We start from the raw sequence: 19,963 nt of genomic DNA on the forward strand, positions 1-19,963 counted from the left end.
TAAATTTACATCAGGGTTTAACGCTAGATACATTACATTATCAAGCTTCTATTGATAAAACTGAAAAGATGCTATCCACAGATGCTTTAGATTTTGACAACAGAGAAGTATCTAAAGGTAAATCTGGAACCTCAACCGAATCATCGAATAGTCATAATATAGATAGAGCTGTTAAAGCTAAGGATATTTATAGGAGAAAGAAAGATTCTATAAGTACAAGCCCTAAGAGAGAGACCATCAAATTAATTTACAAATAAGCATAGATCAGTGCGCTCTTATAACTGATTCAGAAGAACTTTTCCTTAGTTCTAAGAAAAATAGTGGTGGTATTTTTATCAACTCGGAAGAAGGAAAGAATACAAAAGAATGAGAGTTGTTTATGTTGCTAAGTAAAGTTGGGTTGTGCAACGAAAACGTTTTATGTATTTCCATCTTTAGGGCAAAAAGCGCTTACAAATGTTGCATAAGCCAGGAAAGAGAAATAAAGAAATGAAGTCTAAAATGTTTTAATTAATATTGATTTGCTTGTTTTTTATTTCAAGTATTTGTGTTCAATGTTGTTATTTACTTGTCGCAATGACAATGAACCGATATTGGTTTCAGTTGCTAAGAAAATGATACAGTATCTATCTAGTTGTTTCTTCTAATAACTAAGATATCTAATTAGAACGCCGAACTATGAAGACGTCTGTGGGTTAGTTGTTGTGTAGATAACATAGATATGTAATATACGGAGTTCTAAATCAGTTCTATTTAATGTGTGTTCGTTTATGCGATACAATGCGATGCGATGAATTATACTTAACATTTTACGAATTAATTGCTCCAAAATAGAAACTGACGAACTGAGGCAATATATAACTGCTTTGAGGTTATAGCTGTTGATTTTGATGTAATGTGATGGAGTCGGAATTGATGTCCGAGATTGATTAAATAGTTTACGAGTTAAATAGAGTTGAGAAGTGTGAATATATGCAAAGCAAATGATGTTAAGAAATAATTAAGGTGTACTTAAGGTGAAGGTAATAAAGTAATATGGAAATTTACAGATATATATATATATATATATATATATATATATATATATATATATATATATATATATATATATATATAGTAGCAAGTTGTTAATAGTGTTTTATTAGTTGGTCTTGTAGGAATCTAACTAAAAGTATCTCAAGAGAAAAACATGCTCTTTACCTAACATGAACCTATAGTCATCTATCCTTATGTTTTTATGTACTTATCGTTACACGCTACTGGACCATTATCCTTCCCTTTCAACTTACTATATATATATATATTATTAATTACAAAAATTACTTAAAAAATTTACACATAAGTACTGTAACTATCTAAGTTTGACTGCTAAAAATTGTAATGCAGTAACTCACGAATGCTCAATATGAACCCCCTTTGTTACTCTACATACATCAATTCGATAACCCAATTCCCTCCAGACCTGTTTCAGCATGCTTTTAACAGCTTCTACTGCAGCAAAAATATGGTCTTTCAATGTACGGAGAGTTGGAATAGAGGTGGTTTATACATAATGTGCCAAAGGAAATCACAGGAAGTTAAGTCCAGTGATGTTGGTAGTAAATGTAAAAGCTGTTTACCATTGGGAGCAGCTCGTTCAATCCATCGGCACGACAGTCTCTCATTAAGGTAATTTCTAACACTACGATGGAAGTGACAAGGGGATCCATCTAGTTGATAGATAAAGTTTGCACTGTTATTTGCTAATGGACGCTATTGGATACATACTCGTAAAAGTTAGTAGCATTTCATTTGTACTGTTATGTTCAACCTGTAGCATAGATCACGTAGTAAGCGTGTGTAGAAATGTTTCTCCAGTCAGTATGGAAAACAAACAAGAATCGTATACTTTAGAAGGTAAAATGGCACCAGATACATTTGTTTTTTTGTGAATCAGGCATAATTCCAATAATTTCATGAGGTTTCTCAGTCCCCAAGATACGAACATTTTGTTTATTCACTCTTCAGGGTTCACTCTGAAGTTCTGGAATTAATTTCCCTGAATTTCCTTCACTGAGTAAGTAAATTTTCACTGACTCGCGATACTGCAAATGTTATCTTTTACGGTTAGAAAAAGTATGGACCCCAACGTTTGGTGTGATTGGAAAATTTTCACCATTTTAAATTGAAAACCACTTATTTACAACAACTTTCTTTTTTTTCTTTTTTTCCTTTTTTTTTTAACTCATAACGAAACTGGCCCATGGCCCTGGACTTTTGATACACTCGGTATATAGCCTCAAACATTATCATTAATATCCCTATTCAAACATTTACTGTGCCAATATCGTTTATTTCTCTGACGGCATCTCCAATTTCCCACATAAATTCCAGAAGATTACTTTAACATATATCCACCACAGAAATCACGCCAAACAGGTCACCTGGATTGTAAAAAGCCAACAAATCAACTAAAAGCCTATGTCATAAATTTAAACTCTGTTATTTCTCTGCAGTTTCCTTTATCAATACTGAACCCACAATATACCTTTTGTGAGTAGATTTGAAGTGATATGCTTGGGCTTCAGGATTGTAGAAAGCAACTCCACAGGCTTCACAAGGCCATACATTGGCATTGGCTGGTGGATCTGCTCGTTGTCCGTGTGAAACAATATGTCTGTCTCTACTAATCTGAAATATTCAGAAACAAATAAGCAATATTTTAAAATTACGTAAACGAAAATATTATAAATCGCGCAAAATTACACTACAATTAGCAATAAATAATTACTCCTAAGGTAAATATGTATATATATATATAGATTAGGGATGTACCGATATATCGGTATCTGTGATATCGGCCACTTTTGGGAGTATCGGTATCGGCAAATGGACACTGATATTTACCGCAATTTCTTTGATATTAACAGTGACACTTATATTTCATCGATTTTTTTAGACTTAAAGTTGATCTAAATTATTATCAATTGTACAATCGATTTCTTTATGCATGTGTACGCCTTTGATTTGCACTATTCGTACTCAACTGTTGTTTTTAGTTCCTCCATACCAAACTAATGGTGAAGAAAAGCCAAAGCTCCTCAGTCAGAATTGCAGATCCAAGAAATGACAGTCCTCTATTGTTGTGAAAACAAGATGCAAACAGTTTTCCTTTACTTGTACAACTTGCGAAAAAATATTTCAGTGCTTCCCAGTTGAAAGTGAACGTCTCTTCAGTAATTGTGAACATTTATACGATAATTTAAGAAGTAGAATGAAACCTGAAACAGCTGAAGCACTTAATGTTTCTTCATTGTGATTTGCGTTTACTGAATTTCAACTACTAGAAAATAGAGTTAGTGTAACTAGTAATGTCGCAAATTACTAAAGTTGTGTTCAAATACTTCGAAACTACTACAAAAGAATGGGACTTTTGAAACAGATTTTTGGGTTGTATTTTTAGTAACTTTTTTTTTTTTAAATGAATAGAATATAGAATTTACTTCTTGTTATTTTTTACATTATTTTTTCAAAGTCATACAATTACAATTAAGTGGCTTGTAACACTTTGCATTTACAAAAAATATAATTTTATAATAACATTAATTTCAGAATTGGAAGTAAGTTTTCATCAGGTTTTTCGCATCTCATTTTTTTAATGATATAGTTTTTATGTGGGACGGATGTGCTACAGATTTCCTTAATGTGATGAACAATCCTTTTGTAAAAACTATGAATTCCGAAAAGCGAACTGGAGGTTAAGAATTAGTTCATAACAATGCATATAACTGTTGAAAATATCTTGTAGAAAATTTTCACAGTTAAAAACAATTGGTTTAGCGTTTTTGATTTCTCTTAAATAACCGTCTTATTTTTTTTTTATGATATACACAGCAAAATCTGATTCAGCACGCATAATTTTGTAAACAATAAAAATTTTCAACGGTAGTATCCGTTTGCATTATATGTATGTAATAGAGACTAGTAAATATAATGTAACTATCGAAGTACATTATCACTCTAAATATCAATCACTGACTCTTAGAATTATGTTTACACTACGTAAGTATTTGTTGGTTTTATTTTTTATTTTTTGTTCATTTCACGTAAACTGGATTAAGTTTAAAGGAAATATATTTGTTGTGTGGAACCTAATATGACATTCAGCTTTTTGTCTTTGTATGTCAAATATTGGCCTTAAATCTAATATACGCTATTACAATGTTGTTCATTTCATTATTTTGAAAATTCCTGATAATATATAAGTGTCCAAAAGTATCGGTATCAGCAGTATCGGCCTGTTCGGTATCGGTGAAAAAGTGGTATCGGTACATCCCTAATATAGATTAGCTTTTATGTAAACAGAATAAAAGAAAATGATTCTCATCACTGCGCTTAGTGAATTTTTGTTTAGATGAATCATCAGTCCAGAGGAAGCATCCCTTTTCAGCACCAAAAGAGACGTTGCTCTACACTTTAAGGAGGAATGTTCTGAGGAAATATGTGCCGAAAGAAGTCTTATTATACACATAACTCAATTTCAGAAAATTTGAACTAACCCACTTTCCTATGGCACCACAAAAGTAACAACTGATAAAATGATAGTATAATAATTATTATAACAAAAGAAGAACTAAATCATGTACAGCTGGCAAAACAAAGTGCATACTATCTGACAAATTTCTCTAATAAAATACACATGATATGTTCTGATTAAGAATTCGTATTGAAATTAATTTGAAAGTCCTTGCTACATTTATGCATAATTGCTCCAATATTTTCATTTTTTCAATTTATTTATTTATTTATTGGCATTTTATTTTTTCCCCTTTAAATAAGGTTACATTTGTTGATAAATAGGTTAAATATAACAAACAGAAGGAAATCTTATCCAAAATCAAAATCAACTGAATGTAGCAATATAACCAATCTGGTTATAGAAATACGGTAGTGCACATTTTATGTGTAGTATTGCAAGGTTAAGAACTTAAATAGTGATTCATCCAAAAATACTAGGCGTAATATTTCAAATTCAATAAGGAACTTCCCTGAATAAATGACTCTAGTTACAATTTAATATTATGTACTAAGAAGATTTTCTTTCCGTTATATTGCAGAAAATAAATACATTTACTAAATATACATTTAAATTTATATTAACTGCTTAAGTTCACTTGCGGGTATGCACTTCTTCAGCCAACTGAAATTACGAACGAAGCAAAAATCAGTACCTTTAGAGGAAACTGCTGACCACAATACGGACAAAAATACTTCAGGGAACTGTCCGGATGTTTACGAAACTTGTGTTGAATTGCTACAGTCACTGACTCGAACTCCTGATCACAAACATCACACGATATCATCTCTGTTGGTTTCTTCGTCTGAACAACCTTCGGTTTCTTACTAGTTTCAGGTTGGCTTTCATCGTCTGAAGGTTTTCTTGGCCTTCCTCTACTGTCAATTTCCTTATTTGCATGTTTTCTTTAAAAAAAAAAAATAAAAATAAAAAAATAGAAAAATAAAATAAAAATTAAAAAGAAAATGCAAAATGTACTATACCTTGAAGCTTTTGGACATGAGGTTATTACTGACTACACGAGTGATAACTTCCTTAATTCAATTGTGAAAGGAATATAGAATAAAATTGATGATTGAAATGAATACAAAATGAGAAAGACATTAAGATATTAAAATAAAATATTAAGATATGAAAATAACTAGTTCATTATTATTAACAACCACTAACATTTTTCAATGTATCATGGAATTCTCATTCTAATAATTCTTTCCAGGTATCCTTTTGTGGTCCTTAAGTTTAACAAAATATTGTTCACTTATAGTTCAGTTACATATCTGAAATTTTCTTATTGCATTAGATACCATTTTTACTATTTAATATAACGAATACAAAAACTTTTACGCATACCCAAACGAAGCAAGCCATCTCAACAGAGAAATGAATATCTAATACGGATTTTTTGTTCAATGTTGAAATCCTCTTTATAACTCCTACGTACTTTCTAGTTTTACGTAAAAGTATTAGATTTAGGTTAAACTATATTTTCACTAGATTTAAGTTATTTTAACTACATTTAAGATATTTTAACTAGATTTAAGTTAAAATATACGGAAAAAGACAGTCGAAAATTCGTGAATGCCGTGTACGAGAATGGATCGACAGGTAAATCATAACAATTTGTGTGTAATAGATAACACATCGAGACTAATACAAAGTGAAGGATCATATTAAAACTACTTTCCAACATAGTCGCCAATCTCCCGATACATTTCTTCCATTATGGCATAAGGGTCAAAATACCCTGTTCATAAAAGTCCGTTCTTTGAGAGTATAGGCAACTATGCACAATCCAATTTAAGTTCATTGGAATTGAAACTTTGGCGAGTCAAGAATTTTTTATTGGCCCAAAGAGATGATAGTCTGAAGGTGTCAGATCAGAACTGTACGGTGCCTGCTCGAGCACCTGCCACCTGAACTTCTCAAGTTTCTCACGAATAGCAAGATGCAACTTTGACAATGTTGTTTCACACAATCCAGCATTCACAGTGGTGTCATGTGTTTGAAAATTCACCAATACAACCCCTTCCATATTTCAGAATACAGTCACAAGCACTCTCTTTGTAGATGAGGCCCTTTAAATTTCTCTTTTGTAGGTGATTGATATGTTTCCACTGTTGTTGGGATAAACACCACGTGCGTATGTTTTCTCGGAGTTCTCCCGTTTTCGTCCACTTTCTTCATTCCACCATATCGTTCATTAACATCATCTCTGTCTTGGGGCATAATCGTGAAACATTGAATTAGAGAAAAAAGAAAAAGCAGACGGCCGTTACACACTGTCATCTTTCTTCAGTAGTTTATGCTTAAACCGATAGGGGTGCACTTGATCAAACACTGCCGAATTGAACTTCAAAGTACTTCTCTTTCAATTTTAACGTTTCAGATCAGTATATCATAATAAATAAAATAAAAAAAATTAAAAAAAAAAACACCTGTTGTTCGTTAGACATTGATCCGCCCTCGTACATTATCTTCCTTCACTACTTTAATTCTACCTAAATAAATAAACCCAAACTTAATGTTTGAAGAAACCAGACGACACAATCGAAATATGTCAAGTACTTTAAGATGATTTCGCTTTTTTAACTATATATATATATATATATATATATATATATATATATATATTGAAGCAAATTTCCAAACAACGTTAAAATAGTTCTATCAGATTATTCAAAGTGTGTGTCTCTCCTGATCGTTCAAACAAATTACTTTTGCGAATATTGTTCTCAAATTGAATTTTTATTGAATTGTTACGGCACAATTTTGTAAAAACAGAACTGAGAATGTATTTGATTGAAATATACGAGTATCCGTCTAGTGGGTTGATTGATTCGGAGTTTAGCGTCCCATTCAACAGCCAGTCTACATGAGTCGTTGACCTGCTTAACGTGAGCTCCAATTGGGAATCAAATCTGGGTATCCCTCGCTGAAGGCGTGTACGCTAACCATATAGCCACGAGAAAGGTCACGACTAGTACGAATCCAACCTCTGTACCGCAAACAATGAATGGATGGGACAAGGTCACGTGTATGACTTCAAAACTCCGTACATGTTCATAAAAAACGCTGGGGCGCCCAGTCAAACAGGAGGCAATGTACTGTATTGTTGAAGAAGGTCGTGTCAAAGTGCACCATGGAGAAAATACAATTGCAAGTTATTTTTTTTTATAAATTCAAAATGGGGCATTCTGCACATCTAGCCGCGAAGAACATCAACAGTGCATTTAGACCAGAAATAGCGAATTAACCTACCACACGACGTGTATTATGAAATTTCGTGACATTCGGGTTTCGCGGTGCGAAAGACGGGTTCGATTCTTGGCGGGAGCTCATGTGATTCGTATCACATGTTAAGCTGTAAGTTTACACCTCGTACAGGCTTGTTACTGAAAGGGACACTAAACTCGGATTTATTACTCAGAAACATCGTGGAAGCAGACCCTCGGAAAAATGTTCGTGCAACTGCAGAGGAATTAGGTATACACTACACAACTGTCATTCGACGGCTTCACACCATCGGTACTGTGACACAGTTGGACTCGAGCATGACACGTAAGTTAACAACGGCCAACATGAATCAACGTCAGAAAGTGTGCAGTTCTCTGAGTGTACCGAATAACTGGGAAGGTATCCTGCATCTGATTGTTATTTCTGATAAAAATAATGGATCTGCTATGCCAATCGTAAACGTCCATGATGGTATCCAGAACCACCCGTCCGTCCAGGGAACATGTTGTTGCTGGTATGGTGGTCTATATTCAGCAGCGAGAGAGAGAGAAGAAAATAATAATAATAATAATAATAATAATAATAATAATAATAATAATAATAATAATAATAATAATAATAATAAAGACAAGAAAGAAAGAAGAAATTCTAGTCTTTCGCATATCTTTCATGATAGTGGCGAATATTTCCGTCAAATGATCGATTGTTGGACGGAATACTTTCTTTATGAGTAACCCTCCTCGCTGATCTAGTGGTTAGCGCATGTATCTTCAGTGCATCGGGTTCGTTTCCCGGTAGGATTACATAAATAATAAAAATAATTTCATAATTATTCATTTTCACTATTCACCACTTTCCTCTAGCCTATTAGGGCATAAACGTAGGTCGTTAAACAAAAAAAAATATTTTTTTAACTTTATTTATAAATAAAAAATAAAAAATCCACAAATACTTTAAGTTTTGAACTAAAGACAAGGCTTTCATTTAATTATACAAAAATATGCGCTTAAATGTTATTTTAACTAAACTCATTTGCTTTCTTTCCTTTTAAAGTCTGCAAATCAGCTTCAGAATGGTATGATTAGAACTAAGACAGGGGGTTAGAATCATAGAATTTTCCTGGTTACGCCGCCATATTCTGATTCAAGAATATTTTCCATTGTGAATAATAATAATAATAATAAATAGAACTCCATTTTCACTCAAAAATTGAGTTTTCAGAAAGTCAATTTTCAAAATTTTCCGTGAGAGGATCCCCGGACCCAGATAAGAACGGGGTATCTCAGACTCCTTAGTTGTGGACTGTGAATTAAAACATCCCTCTTCCCTGATTTTCAAAGCGCGGGGCTCCTGTCTACGATAAGGGCAATTTATGATATCTTTTGCCATCAAGCTTGTAAAACAATGCGAGTTCACATGTCACTCAAACGACGGGGCAAGCTCACCGTGAGCTGCAGTATGGAACCCTTTCTTACCCACCGTATCCTCCTGACGTCTCTCCCACCGACTATACCTCTTTCGGTATTTCGATCATTCTTGATAGCGAAGAACTTTTCTGATGACCCGGTCCAATGTAAGGGTGAGGACTTCTTCACACCGCAGGCTCCAGACTTTTTCATCATGGAATCCAGTCATTGGTTGTGCGATGACAAAATTGTATGGTTTCAGCCGGAGACTACTTTAACTAGGTGTTATAGTTTTAATTGGGAGGGAGTAGTTAGATAACGTGTCTGATAAAGAGATGTTATATTGACAAAACAGTAACACAAGTATTATTAACATATCTGTTGCTTTGGTCAGTTCTCTTGTTATTAATATTTAAAAGCTATGCATAACAATATACATGGTATATAACACTATAGATTTTTTTAAATATTTATTTCCGAATAACTTAAAATCCTGATTTTCTCCTCAAAAAGCCACATTTTGAAAATTTTCAAGACAAACATATAAAAGAAATATTCGGACTCTTATGAACGTATTCCTGAGTTTTATTTTGGGATCAGCATGGAAACATTTCTTATAAGAGTTTCCACTTTTGAAAGTGGAATTGAAAATTGCTTTAATTTAGGTCCTTGTTGTAAAACTGATGAAATAATAACATTGGCGCGGATGAAGCGCAAAGCTACCACTGGACTAGTGAGCAGATTACTAGTGACTGGACTAGTGACTAGTTCATCCATTTATAGTCCGTTACGACGCCAGACGAGGCAACGGGTCGGGAACCCACTGGTAGCTTTTTCCTCCCTCCCTATATATGTGCGATTGTAATATAAGTCAAATAATATAAAACTATCTTTTTTAATATACAAAATGTTTATTATGTAATGGAAACCAGTGTAGTGATTCCAACATGTTCAGAATGTGGCAAAGATTTTCCCACAAGGAAAGGATTAAACATACACAAAACAAGGAAACACGCCACACAGGAAACACATGTTCAATTAAATTCCCAAGATTTTGTAACAGAGCTTACAACATTGAAATGGGGGGATGGATAATAAAAAAGAATCCCGAAAGGAGCAAGAAATGGAGTAGCAAACAAACTTGCACATATAATAGATGAATGTCTTCTTAATAATGATTTCTCTTCCTGGAAAAAATTATTCCTTTTCTCTTTTCACAACTTACGACTTCCCAGGAATTGCAGTTCGGAGTCAGTTACCAACATCATCAAGCACAATTTAAAAGAGACCTCCTTCACGAATTGTCCTCAAGTTACTGGCAAGAAACGCAAACCGGATTTAACAAACAGGATAATATCAAAAATTTCTGATTTTGATACAAGAGGAGCATTGAGGTTACTAGCATCAGATGACAGTTTAGCTCCTTCCAATGAAGAAACATATCACATACTCTCAACTAAGCATCCAACTCCTTCCAGGGTCCTTGAAATGCCAAATCCTCCAGAAGAACTGGACCCTTGCATCAGAGCAATGGAAGATACGGTTCTAAAAGCAATTCATAACTTTCCCAGTGGTTCTGCTTCAGGAATAGATGGACTGTCACCTCAACACTTAAAAGATCTAACATCGAAATCGGCAGGTGATTCAGCGGGGATCTTACTCACTTCAATAACGAAATTGGTAAACCTGATTTTAAATGGAAAAGTAAATCACGATATATGTAAATACCTCTTTGGTGCTAACCTATGTGCCCTGCGGAAAAAAATGGTGGTGTAAGGCCGATAGCAGTTGGATGTGTGTTCAGAAGATTGGCTTCCAAATTAGCTGTATCATCAGTCTATAATCAGTGCACAAATCATTTGCAACCACATCAGCTTGGTTTTGCGACGAAGAAAGGGACTGAAACAATCATACATGCTACCCGTGCCTTCATTAAATCACATCAAACTCTTAACAATATAATCCTCAAAATAGATTATAAAAACGCATTTAACACTGTGAAAAGAGGCTCTATGTTAAAAGAAGTGCAACGAGTTATACCCCAGCTATATCCCTATTTTTGGCAAAGTTATGCTAATCCGTCCATGCTATTTTTCGGAGACAGAACAATTTCATCATAGGTCGGGTGTCAACAGGGTGATCCTGCAGGACCGATGCTATTTAGTTTAGCAATTCACTCAATAATTAGTACGTTACGTTCAGAACTAAATGCGTTTTATCTTGATGATGGTACTTTAGGTGGATCACCACAGACAGTCATACACGACTTAAATGTTTTATTCGTGGAATCAAGTAAGATAGGACTACAAATAAATCCATTAAAATGTGAGCTATTTTTTACGTCGGGAACACCAGATCTTACCACTGAAGCTCAATTTCAAGCTGTGCTACCTGGAATACGAACAATACCAACTCATGAGATATCATTATTGGGAGCACCACTACACGAAGATGGATATGATAATTGTTTGGAGGATCATCTAAATAGTTTTAAAACAATAACCGAGAGGTTGAAAAAAGTACCAGCACATATAGCCTTTTTCCTTTTAAAAAATTGTTTAGGTATTCCTAAATTGACTTATTTTTTACGTACCGTTCCAACATGGTTCAGGCCAACTAAAATTTTTCAACTAGATGACATTTTGAAAAAGTGTCTGCAATCAATACTCAATTATAAGTTAAATGAAACTCAATGGGCACAAGCAAGCTTACCCATTCGTTTAGGAGGTTTAGGGGTACGGAAAGTTTCAGATTTGAGTCTCCCTGCATTCTTGTCTTCTTCTTATGGGATGTTGTCGCTCGTCTCCAAAGTTCTTAATATTCCAGTTGACGAAGTGAAGATTCCTCATCTGACAGAGGCATTAGAAATATGGAGAGGCATTTACAACACAATTCCGGTTGTAAAGGAGTCGCAAAGAAAATGGGATGAAATTGTAATCAACGAGATAGCTGAAAACGAGGTAGTTTCGCAAAATGACATTGATTCAGCTCACCAGTATAGACTGTCCTAACATTTTAGAGCCACCAGGAATGTATCGGAATGACAATAAGCGGCCAGATGGAATTACTTTGACACCTTGGAAAAGGGGCCAGTGTCTAGTATGGGATGTAACATGTGTAGATACTTTTGCTCCATCTTACTTAACGTCAACTAGTGAAGAAGCTGGAAGTGCAGCAGAGACAGCGTGTATGCGGAAACATTCTAAATATTCAAAACTTAAAGATCACATTTTTATTGCGTTTGCCACGGAAACATTGGGCGTTTTTAGCAAAGAATCCAGAATGTTTTTAAAGGAATTAGGATCAAAATTAATTAATAAATCAGGAGATCCTAGAAGTGGTTACTTTTTGACACAAAGGATAAGCCTAGCCATACAAAGAGGCAAAGCCATTAGCATATTAAACTCCTTCCCATCTTCACCCAAGCTGGATGAAATTTTTTATCTAAAATAAACATTTTCTGAATGTTAATAATTGCTACTTCAAAGACATATACAGTATAAAATGATATTTTTGTTTATTATTGTGTGATTGGGATTATGGCAAAATCTAAATATAGAGGACTGAAACACTTATTAATCATAATGTGTTATCCTTCGTTTCTATAATTGTCGGTTTATATAGTACCAAAATTATGTTTAATTTTTACTGTTTGCTGTTTTAAATATGTTAATTTTGATGTTTCTCTAAATGTATTAGTACTTTTGTATATACTATTTTTTTCTAGAAACTTCATTAACCAGAAATGTTATATGTGTACACTAGTATTATCGTGTCAAAGTAATACAGCTAAAGACAATAAAAAAAAAAATCTAAAAGAATATTAAAATATTTTTCGAATCGAAACTGAAAAAAAAATGATATTATCAAATATGATGAAGAAGACATTTGTGATTTTGATTGGCAATAGATATATTAGAAATATGCATCTGTAAACAAGTAAAGCCTCGGATCCAATGTCGAAAGCTAAAACCAACTATGATTGTATTTATGTTTAAGCCTCTATTTAAAATTTAATAATAAGCTGAAAACTAAGTAAGTAAAATCAGTTCGAGCTGGAGCAACTATGTTAGTATTTTGTTTATCTATTAGTATTGATTATATGCATATATTATTGAGAATTTAATTCTAGTTTCATTAAAGAGCCCTCTAAGAAATACGATGATATGTGAATGATTTAAATAATATGATGAAGTATGAGAATTCTATACAAATATAAAGAAGATAACACGTACTTGACGAATTGTAAGATGTAATTTGAAAAAAGGCTGTTAACAGTTTTAGAATTGATCTCAATTAAAACATTATATAGATATTCACTATACAAAATAGCTGGCTCTCGAATATTTTCTTTGCCCTCCCCCCAGGAAATAGAACCTTGCGCCGTCACTGTTTGTAGTGTACAATAAAGGGAAACGAAAACAGAACATATCAGTTATGTTGTAATTTTGCACTGTCTCAAACATAATACTACGGTTGTGTATTCCTTTCAGCAGAAACTTGTGTTTTTGAGAAACCAGTTTAGACCTAAAAAGATAGACTACTATTCTAAAGAATCTAGTGTTCAGTGCAAGAACAAAAAGAACTCTTTAAACTTATGATCACATAAAGATAATTTTGGTACAGAGGCTGAATGGCGTTTTGCTGCAATAGCTCACGCAAAATGGCCTTGTAATGAAGTTGGTGATACAGTCAAGAGGTTGGCAGCCCGAGCAAATCTGCAGCATCCATATAATTTTAATTCTTCATCCGGCAGTGCAAACTTTACTTAAGTGCATTTTACATTTGTCAGTCAATAAGAGTGCACTGAGTCAGCAACATTTTTACGAGATCGATTCAACAAATCACAAACAATTCCTGGGTCAGAAATTTCAAGTATTCATCCTGCAGCTTCATAGACTCCCAAACTTTTTAGGATCAGGAATCAGATTTCTCGGCATCTATGCCACGTTACCCCGTCAAGTATGAGAAATAAAGTCCCTCGGCGATCACACTACCAGGGGAACTGGAGAGGAAGAAAGGAATGGAGAAGTAAGGAAGCAGCCTGAGACCATTATGTTAGGTATCATCCCGGCATTTATCTGGTGTAAATTAAGAAAACTCACGAAAACCTCACTCAGGATGGATGGCTTGATAAAGCTTTTACACTTTTTCGACCGAGTGTCCCCATCAGGAATCGAACCACGGACCGCTCGCACCGAAGGGGCCATAGTCTCAAACTTTTTGTCAAGGTATTTTCATAGTGCCAAAGTTCATTGAACAGACACACGAATTTTGACAAGCTGGAATGGCAGATGTAAGTGGATACATAACTGCAATCTATAACAACAGGTAGTGGTTGCATAAGTTTTGACGAAAGATGAAGTGAAAGCGATGTTCGTCTATTTAGTTGACCCATCTCCACCTATTGCATATTCTGGATAGCTAGGTTTTCTATGGATTTGTGAAATGAATGTACTGTGTGTGGTGAATCCTATGACGTCAACAGGGTGACTACCTTGCCTGACAAACACACATTGACAACTGAAAAAAAAAAAAAAAAAAAAAAAAAAAAAAAACTTCAGTTTACTATAAATCAAGTTGTAAGCAGTATCCAGTGAAAACTTGAACTTCCATATAGGGACAGAAAGCTGGTCCATGTTCTTTTTTGACACTGTGGTATGATATTAATTTGATTTTACTACTTTATACACATATATGAAGAACCTAAATCAACGCGATTTTCAACTTCACATTTGGAAGTGGAAACTCTTGTAACAAATGATCCCATGTTGATCCTAAATTAAAATTTTTGGGGATACATTTATAACAATCAGAATATAGCTTTATATATATATTAGAATTTTCAAAATTTATTTCGAAAGAAAAAAATTAAAATTCTACAATGTTATACATCATTTGAAAGATTTTTTCATAAGCTTTAGAATGACACCTCTGCCAACATCCTAGATCCTTTAAACCAATCGCAAATACTAATTGAACAAATGTCACCACGCATATCCTGGTAAATTTTCATGACTTTGGGGACCTGTAATTTCGAAACCGGTTCACAAATCAACTTCAGCTTTCGCGTGTTCAACACACAGATAATAGTGGTCAGAATATAAAATATCATTGCAATCTATAAGGGTAGATCAGAAACCCTGTGTTGATTTGACATAGTGAGCCTTATGCAGAGTTGTTCTGAAGCGTGATTAGTGCCACACTAAAGTGTTCGACTAACGTATGTTTCCTGCAGTAGTCAGGCCTTTAGTATGACACTAATCATACGTCAAAGCGACTATGCATACGGCCTAGTATGTCTATACTACATTAATTTGACTTAAAAAAAAAATCTCTCTCTCAAGTTTCAATCACTACAAGCTTATATTTGTAGTATTAATGCAAGCATGAAATACATTAAATTACTAAAAGTCATCAACTGTACCTGAAATGATCCTGAAGTGCTTCTTTTGACTCGAGTTTTGTATTACAAAGGACACATACGTGAAGATTACCAGAGGGCGAAGAATTTGGCATTCTAGTTACGTCATAGATTATATTCAGCACTACTCTGAAAAACACACCAAAGATAATAAATAATTAGTTCCAACTTTAACTATTTAAATGCTTAAAATTATATATTTTATCAATGTTAACGAAACTAATTTTAATTCTGCCAATTAATTTTTCCGATAATGACTGGCATCTTAGAAATAAGTTATATGCATTATCTGAAGTCATATTGAACAAAGCTTTGTCCTAATATCAAGAAGCATCCCTAGCTTTGATTTGAGGTTCCATATCAACATTTCTCCAGTATGCATAACAGATTTTTTAAATAAGTTTTCTACTAACTACAACAACATACTCGTACGTACAGATGTACACAAAAAATAACTGAAAAAAAAAATTCTGAAACGGACATACGAAGCAAACTATTTTCTATAAAATAGTAAAATCACTATCCCATCACATAAAAGAAAATAAAGACTACGCATTTTCGTTAAACGCTTCATCAAATGGGGAGAGGAAGAAGTATGACGAAAACAAAATTCAAAAGAGCAGAAAATTACGAAATGAAATTTTTACTTTAACGACCCACGTTATGCCTTTTATGTTAAAGGGACGAAGATTAATGAAAATGAATGATTACGAAAGAATCGGTGGAATGAGAGTATGGGAGGAAACTGGAGAACCCCGACTCTCATAACCTGAGATTCAATTAGGGATTCCTCGCACACAACTACTGATCACCGTTCCCTCTCCAAAAGAACAGAGTTGTAATTTTGGTTTAAACCTTTTTTTTTTTTTTTTTTTTTAATTTGCTCTATGTATCTATATCACATATGGACAGAAATAAGTATGTTTTACCTTGTTGTTATTATGCAACAACAGGGTTATGCTGGAAGGGGTCACATAAGCTTAAAGCGGAATCCAAATCGCTTCTCGGCTTACATTCGAGAGAAATTGTCCTCCATTTAAATTCGAAACCGGGACTAATTGGCCACTAATGCGATACGTCTGCCGACTCACTCACGAAGAACTTCTGATAAAAATACGTTGTAATGATCTTTACATACTTATTAATATAGTTGTCAAGAGTCATTTCAGAAGGACAAAACGATAAACAGTTGCACAAGTGAAACCATTATACAGAATTACATATGGACAATTTCAAAATACTGCAGAGTACAGACGAACTAATTTAGTCCAAGTTTGTTCACTACGACTTTTGTTAGTCCAAGTCAAAGAAATACAACGACATAATTTGCATATTAGTAAGAAAAGTGAATAAAGATACGAATTATTTGAGTCCACTTTGGTTCTGACCCATTTACACATAGATAGCAAATATACTTCTGATTTCAATAAATGCCTCTCGTGGGGTTTGTATGCCACCCCCCCCCCCCAAAAAAAAAAGTACGGCATTTCGATGTATTTTATCAATAGTAAGCATTATTAAAACGAAACAGTATTTAGAATTTTCCGTTGATTGCAATTGCATAACAATATTAACAAACTATAAAAAAAAATCACAAAAGAAACATTCATAAACTTATAAAAAAAATAAAAAAGTTGTTTTTGTAATATAATCTCCGAGTAATGAATGGGGATTTAGGCCTGAATATAATACGAATAATATACGGGAGTGAAACGTGATGACCCACAAATGTGTATTCATCTAGATTTTACGAACACTTACATTTACGAACATTTTTCGTTTTTTTGGTTTAAACCAGTTCTTTTTTGAAAAAAAAAAAAAAAAAAAAAAAAAACAGCTGGTTTAAACCAGCCAACCCTGCCTAATAGTATTTTCTGGTATTGATCTTTGATATGCAAGTACTAGTTTCTACAATTTTCAGATCAATGGTGTACCAAAATAATATCAAATCCTACGTTAAGGTATGCAAACTCATGGAATTCCAATTTCATGAACAAAATGAAGCATATTGTTTAAGTTCTGCTAAACAATATCCTAAAGATGATGTTAACTAAATAATGGGGAACTGATGGAATGAAACGGGAAAATCCTACGAAAAAGAACAGACAAAAAGTTCATCACAAACTCACATGATCTAGGATCGATTCTAGGATCCTTCTTATAATGTTCAAGCTCAAAATGTCATCGGGTAATATAAAATAAATAAAAATTTACGGTACCTTATGTACTTTATTTGTTTAGCAAGCTTAGTTCTTTATTTGTAAAATAAGTATTGCCTATCTGACGAGTTTGTGCGTCTGTTTTGTAGAGTCGCTGTTGTGATTATATGCTGATATTGGTTGCAGGAAAGATCGGGAGAGGAGGTATGAGTGCTTTTCTGTATTCCTTTACATGGTGGACAGAACACGAGAGCATTAAAATTCAAGACACACAATTTATTTCTTGGTTTGCTGTATTATAATATTGTTAAAGTTATTGTTGTGATTTCAAGTGAAAAAAAAAAAAAAAAAAAAGAAAAAAGAAAATCGCCACACAAAGTAATATATTTTAATAGAAGGACTATATATAAAGTATTAAAACTTTGTATAAAAGAAATATAAAAGTGGATTCATATTGCATTTCATAGAACAAAAAGAACTACTTGTGCGGTAGACAGGAATGCGAGAACTATTATTAAAATTGCTATATTTTATTCAACCATACTATTCAAAATATATGCATAAATCCACACTATAGACAAGTGGTGAGCTTTCTCATGGCTACATGGCGACGAGGCTTTTGCGCGGAAAGCCCGGATTCGATTCCCGGCGGTCGCTCACATGTTTCGGATTCTACGTTAAGCAGCAGGTCCACGTCTCATATAGCCTCGCTACTGAAAGGGACTATAAACTCAAATCAAATCAAAATGTGGACCAGTGGCATATACAAAGAGCTAACGCGTTCAAGCTTACCCCTCTTAATATAGCGACATCAAAAATTCGCAAGCTTGATTCTGGTAAAAAATGAAATGAAATCTTTTTGAGTTTTACGTCCCACGATTATGCCGGTTAGTCTAAAGGAGACGGTGATGATGAGAGATGAGTGAAATAGTGGAATGATGAAAATGGGAGGAAACGGGAGAACCCCGAGAAAACCCACGAGCACGGTGTTTGTCCACCACAAAGTCCACACGGCGCGAGCTGGGATCGAACCAGGGAACCCAAGCACCGGAGGTGAACGCTCTACCACTGAGCCACCGTGCCCTCCTTGATTCTGGTATTACGCAGTATATTCCGGTTGTGATCCTCGATAATACTATTTCTCTTATTGTTTATCACGCGTATTGTACAGCCATGTTAAAAAAACTTACTTCCTGGCAGGGTTGGTTGGTTTAAACCATGGTTTAAACTAGCTGGTTTTTTCATAATAAAAACCAACTGGTTTAAACCAAAAACGAAAAATGTTCGTAAAAGTGTAAGGGTTCGTAAAATCTTGATGAACACACATTTGTGGGTTATCACGTTTCACTCCCGTATATTATTCGTATTACATTCAGACCTAAATTCCCCATTCAGTACTCAAAGAAATTATGCTACAAAAGCAACTTTTGTTCTTTTCATAAGTTTATGAATGTTTCTTTTTTTTTCTTTTTTTTTTTTTTATAGTTATTATTGTTATGCAATTGCAACCAAAGAAAAATTCTAAATATTGTTTCGTTTTGATAATGTTTACTGTTGGTAAAATACATCGAAGTGCCGTACTTTTTTTTTGGGGGGGGGGGGGGGGGGGCACCACGACAGGCATTTAATCAGAAGCATCTTTGGCATCTATTTATGTATAAATGGATCAGAACCAAACTGGATTCAAATAATTCGTATCTTTATTCACTTTTCTTACTGATATGCAAATTAAGTCGTTGTATTTCTCTAACTTGGACTAATAAGAGTCGCAGTAAACTAACTTGGACTAAATTAGTTATTCTGTACTCTGCAGTATTTTGAAATTGTCCATATGTAATTCTGTATAATGGTTTCACTTGTGCAACTGTTTATCTTTTTGTCCTTCTGAAATGACTCTTGACGATTATATTAACAAGTATGAAAAGATCAGTACAACGTATTTTTATCAGGAGTCCTTCGTGAGTGAGTTGGCAGACGTATCGCCAGTTAATCCCTGTTTCGAGTTCAGATGGAGGACAATTTCTCTCGAATGTAAGCCGAGAAGCGGTTTGGATTTCGCTTTAAGCTTATGTAACTCCTTCCAGCATAACCCGGTTGTTGTATAACAACACCAAGGCGAAACAAACTTATTTCTGTCCATATGTGATTATGTGATATAAACACATAGAGCAAATTATTTAAACCA

The 19,963-nt window shown here is 34.0% G+C and overlaps 1 protein-coding gene across 3 annotated transcripts in view; it reads right to left on the bottom strand.

Annotated features, from left to right (window-relative positions):
• Positions 1–19,963, bottom strand: part of LOC145694811 (uncharacterized) — a 57,594-nt gene that overhangs the window by 29,756 nt on the left and 7,875 nt on the right. For all 3 annotated transcript variants that reach the window (XM_081771461.1, XM_081771460.1, XM_081771462.1), the window contains 3 exons: positions 15,623–15,748; positions 5,211–5,460; positions 2,528–2,670 (listed from right to left, as the gene is read on the bottom strand). In XM_081771461.1, coding sequence (XP_081627587.1) covers positions 2,528–2,670; positions 5,211–5,460; positions 15,623–15,714 — 485 coding nt within the window. In that variant the 5' untranslated portion in view covers positions 15,715–15,748. The remainder of the gene's footprint in view (positions 1–2,527; positions 2,671–5,210; positions 5,461–15,622; positions 15,749–19,963) is intronic.

This window comes from Thermobia domestica, chromosome 9, assembly GCF_964235325.1.
Source record: "Thermobia domestica chromosome 9, izTheDome1.hap1.1, whole genome shotgun sequence".
Lineage (NCBI taxonomy): Eukaryota > Metazoa > Arthropoda > Insecta > Zygentoma > Lepismatidae > Thermobia > Thermobia domestica.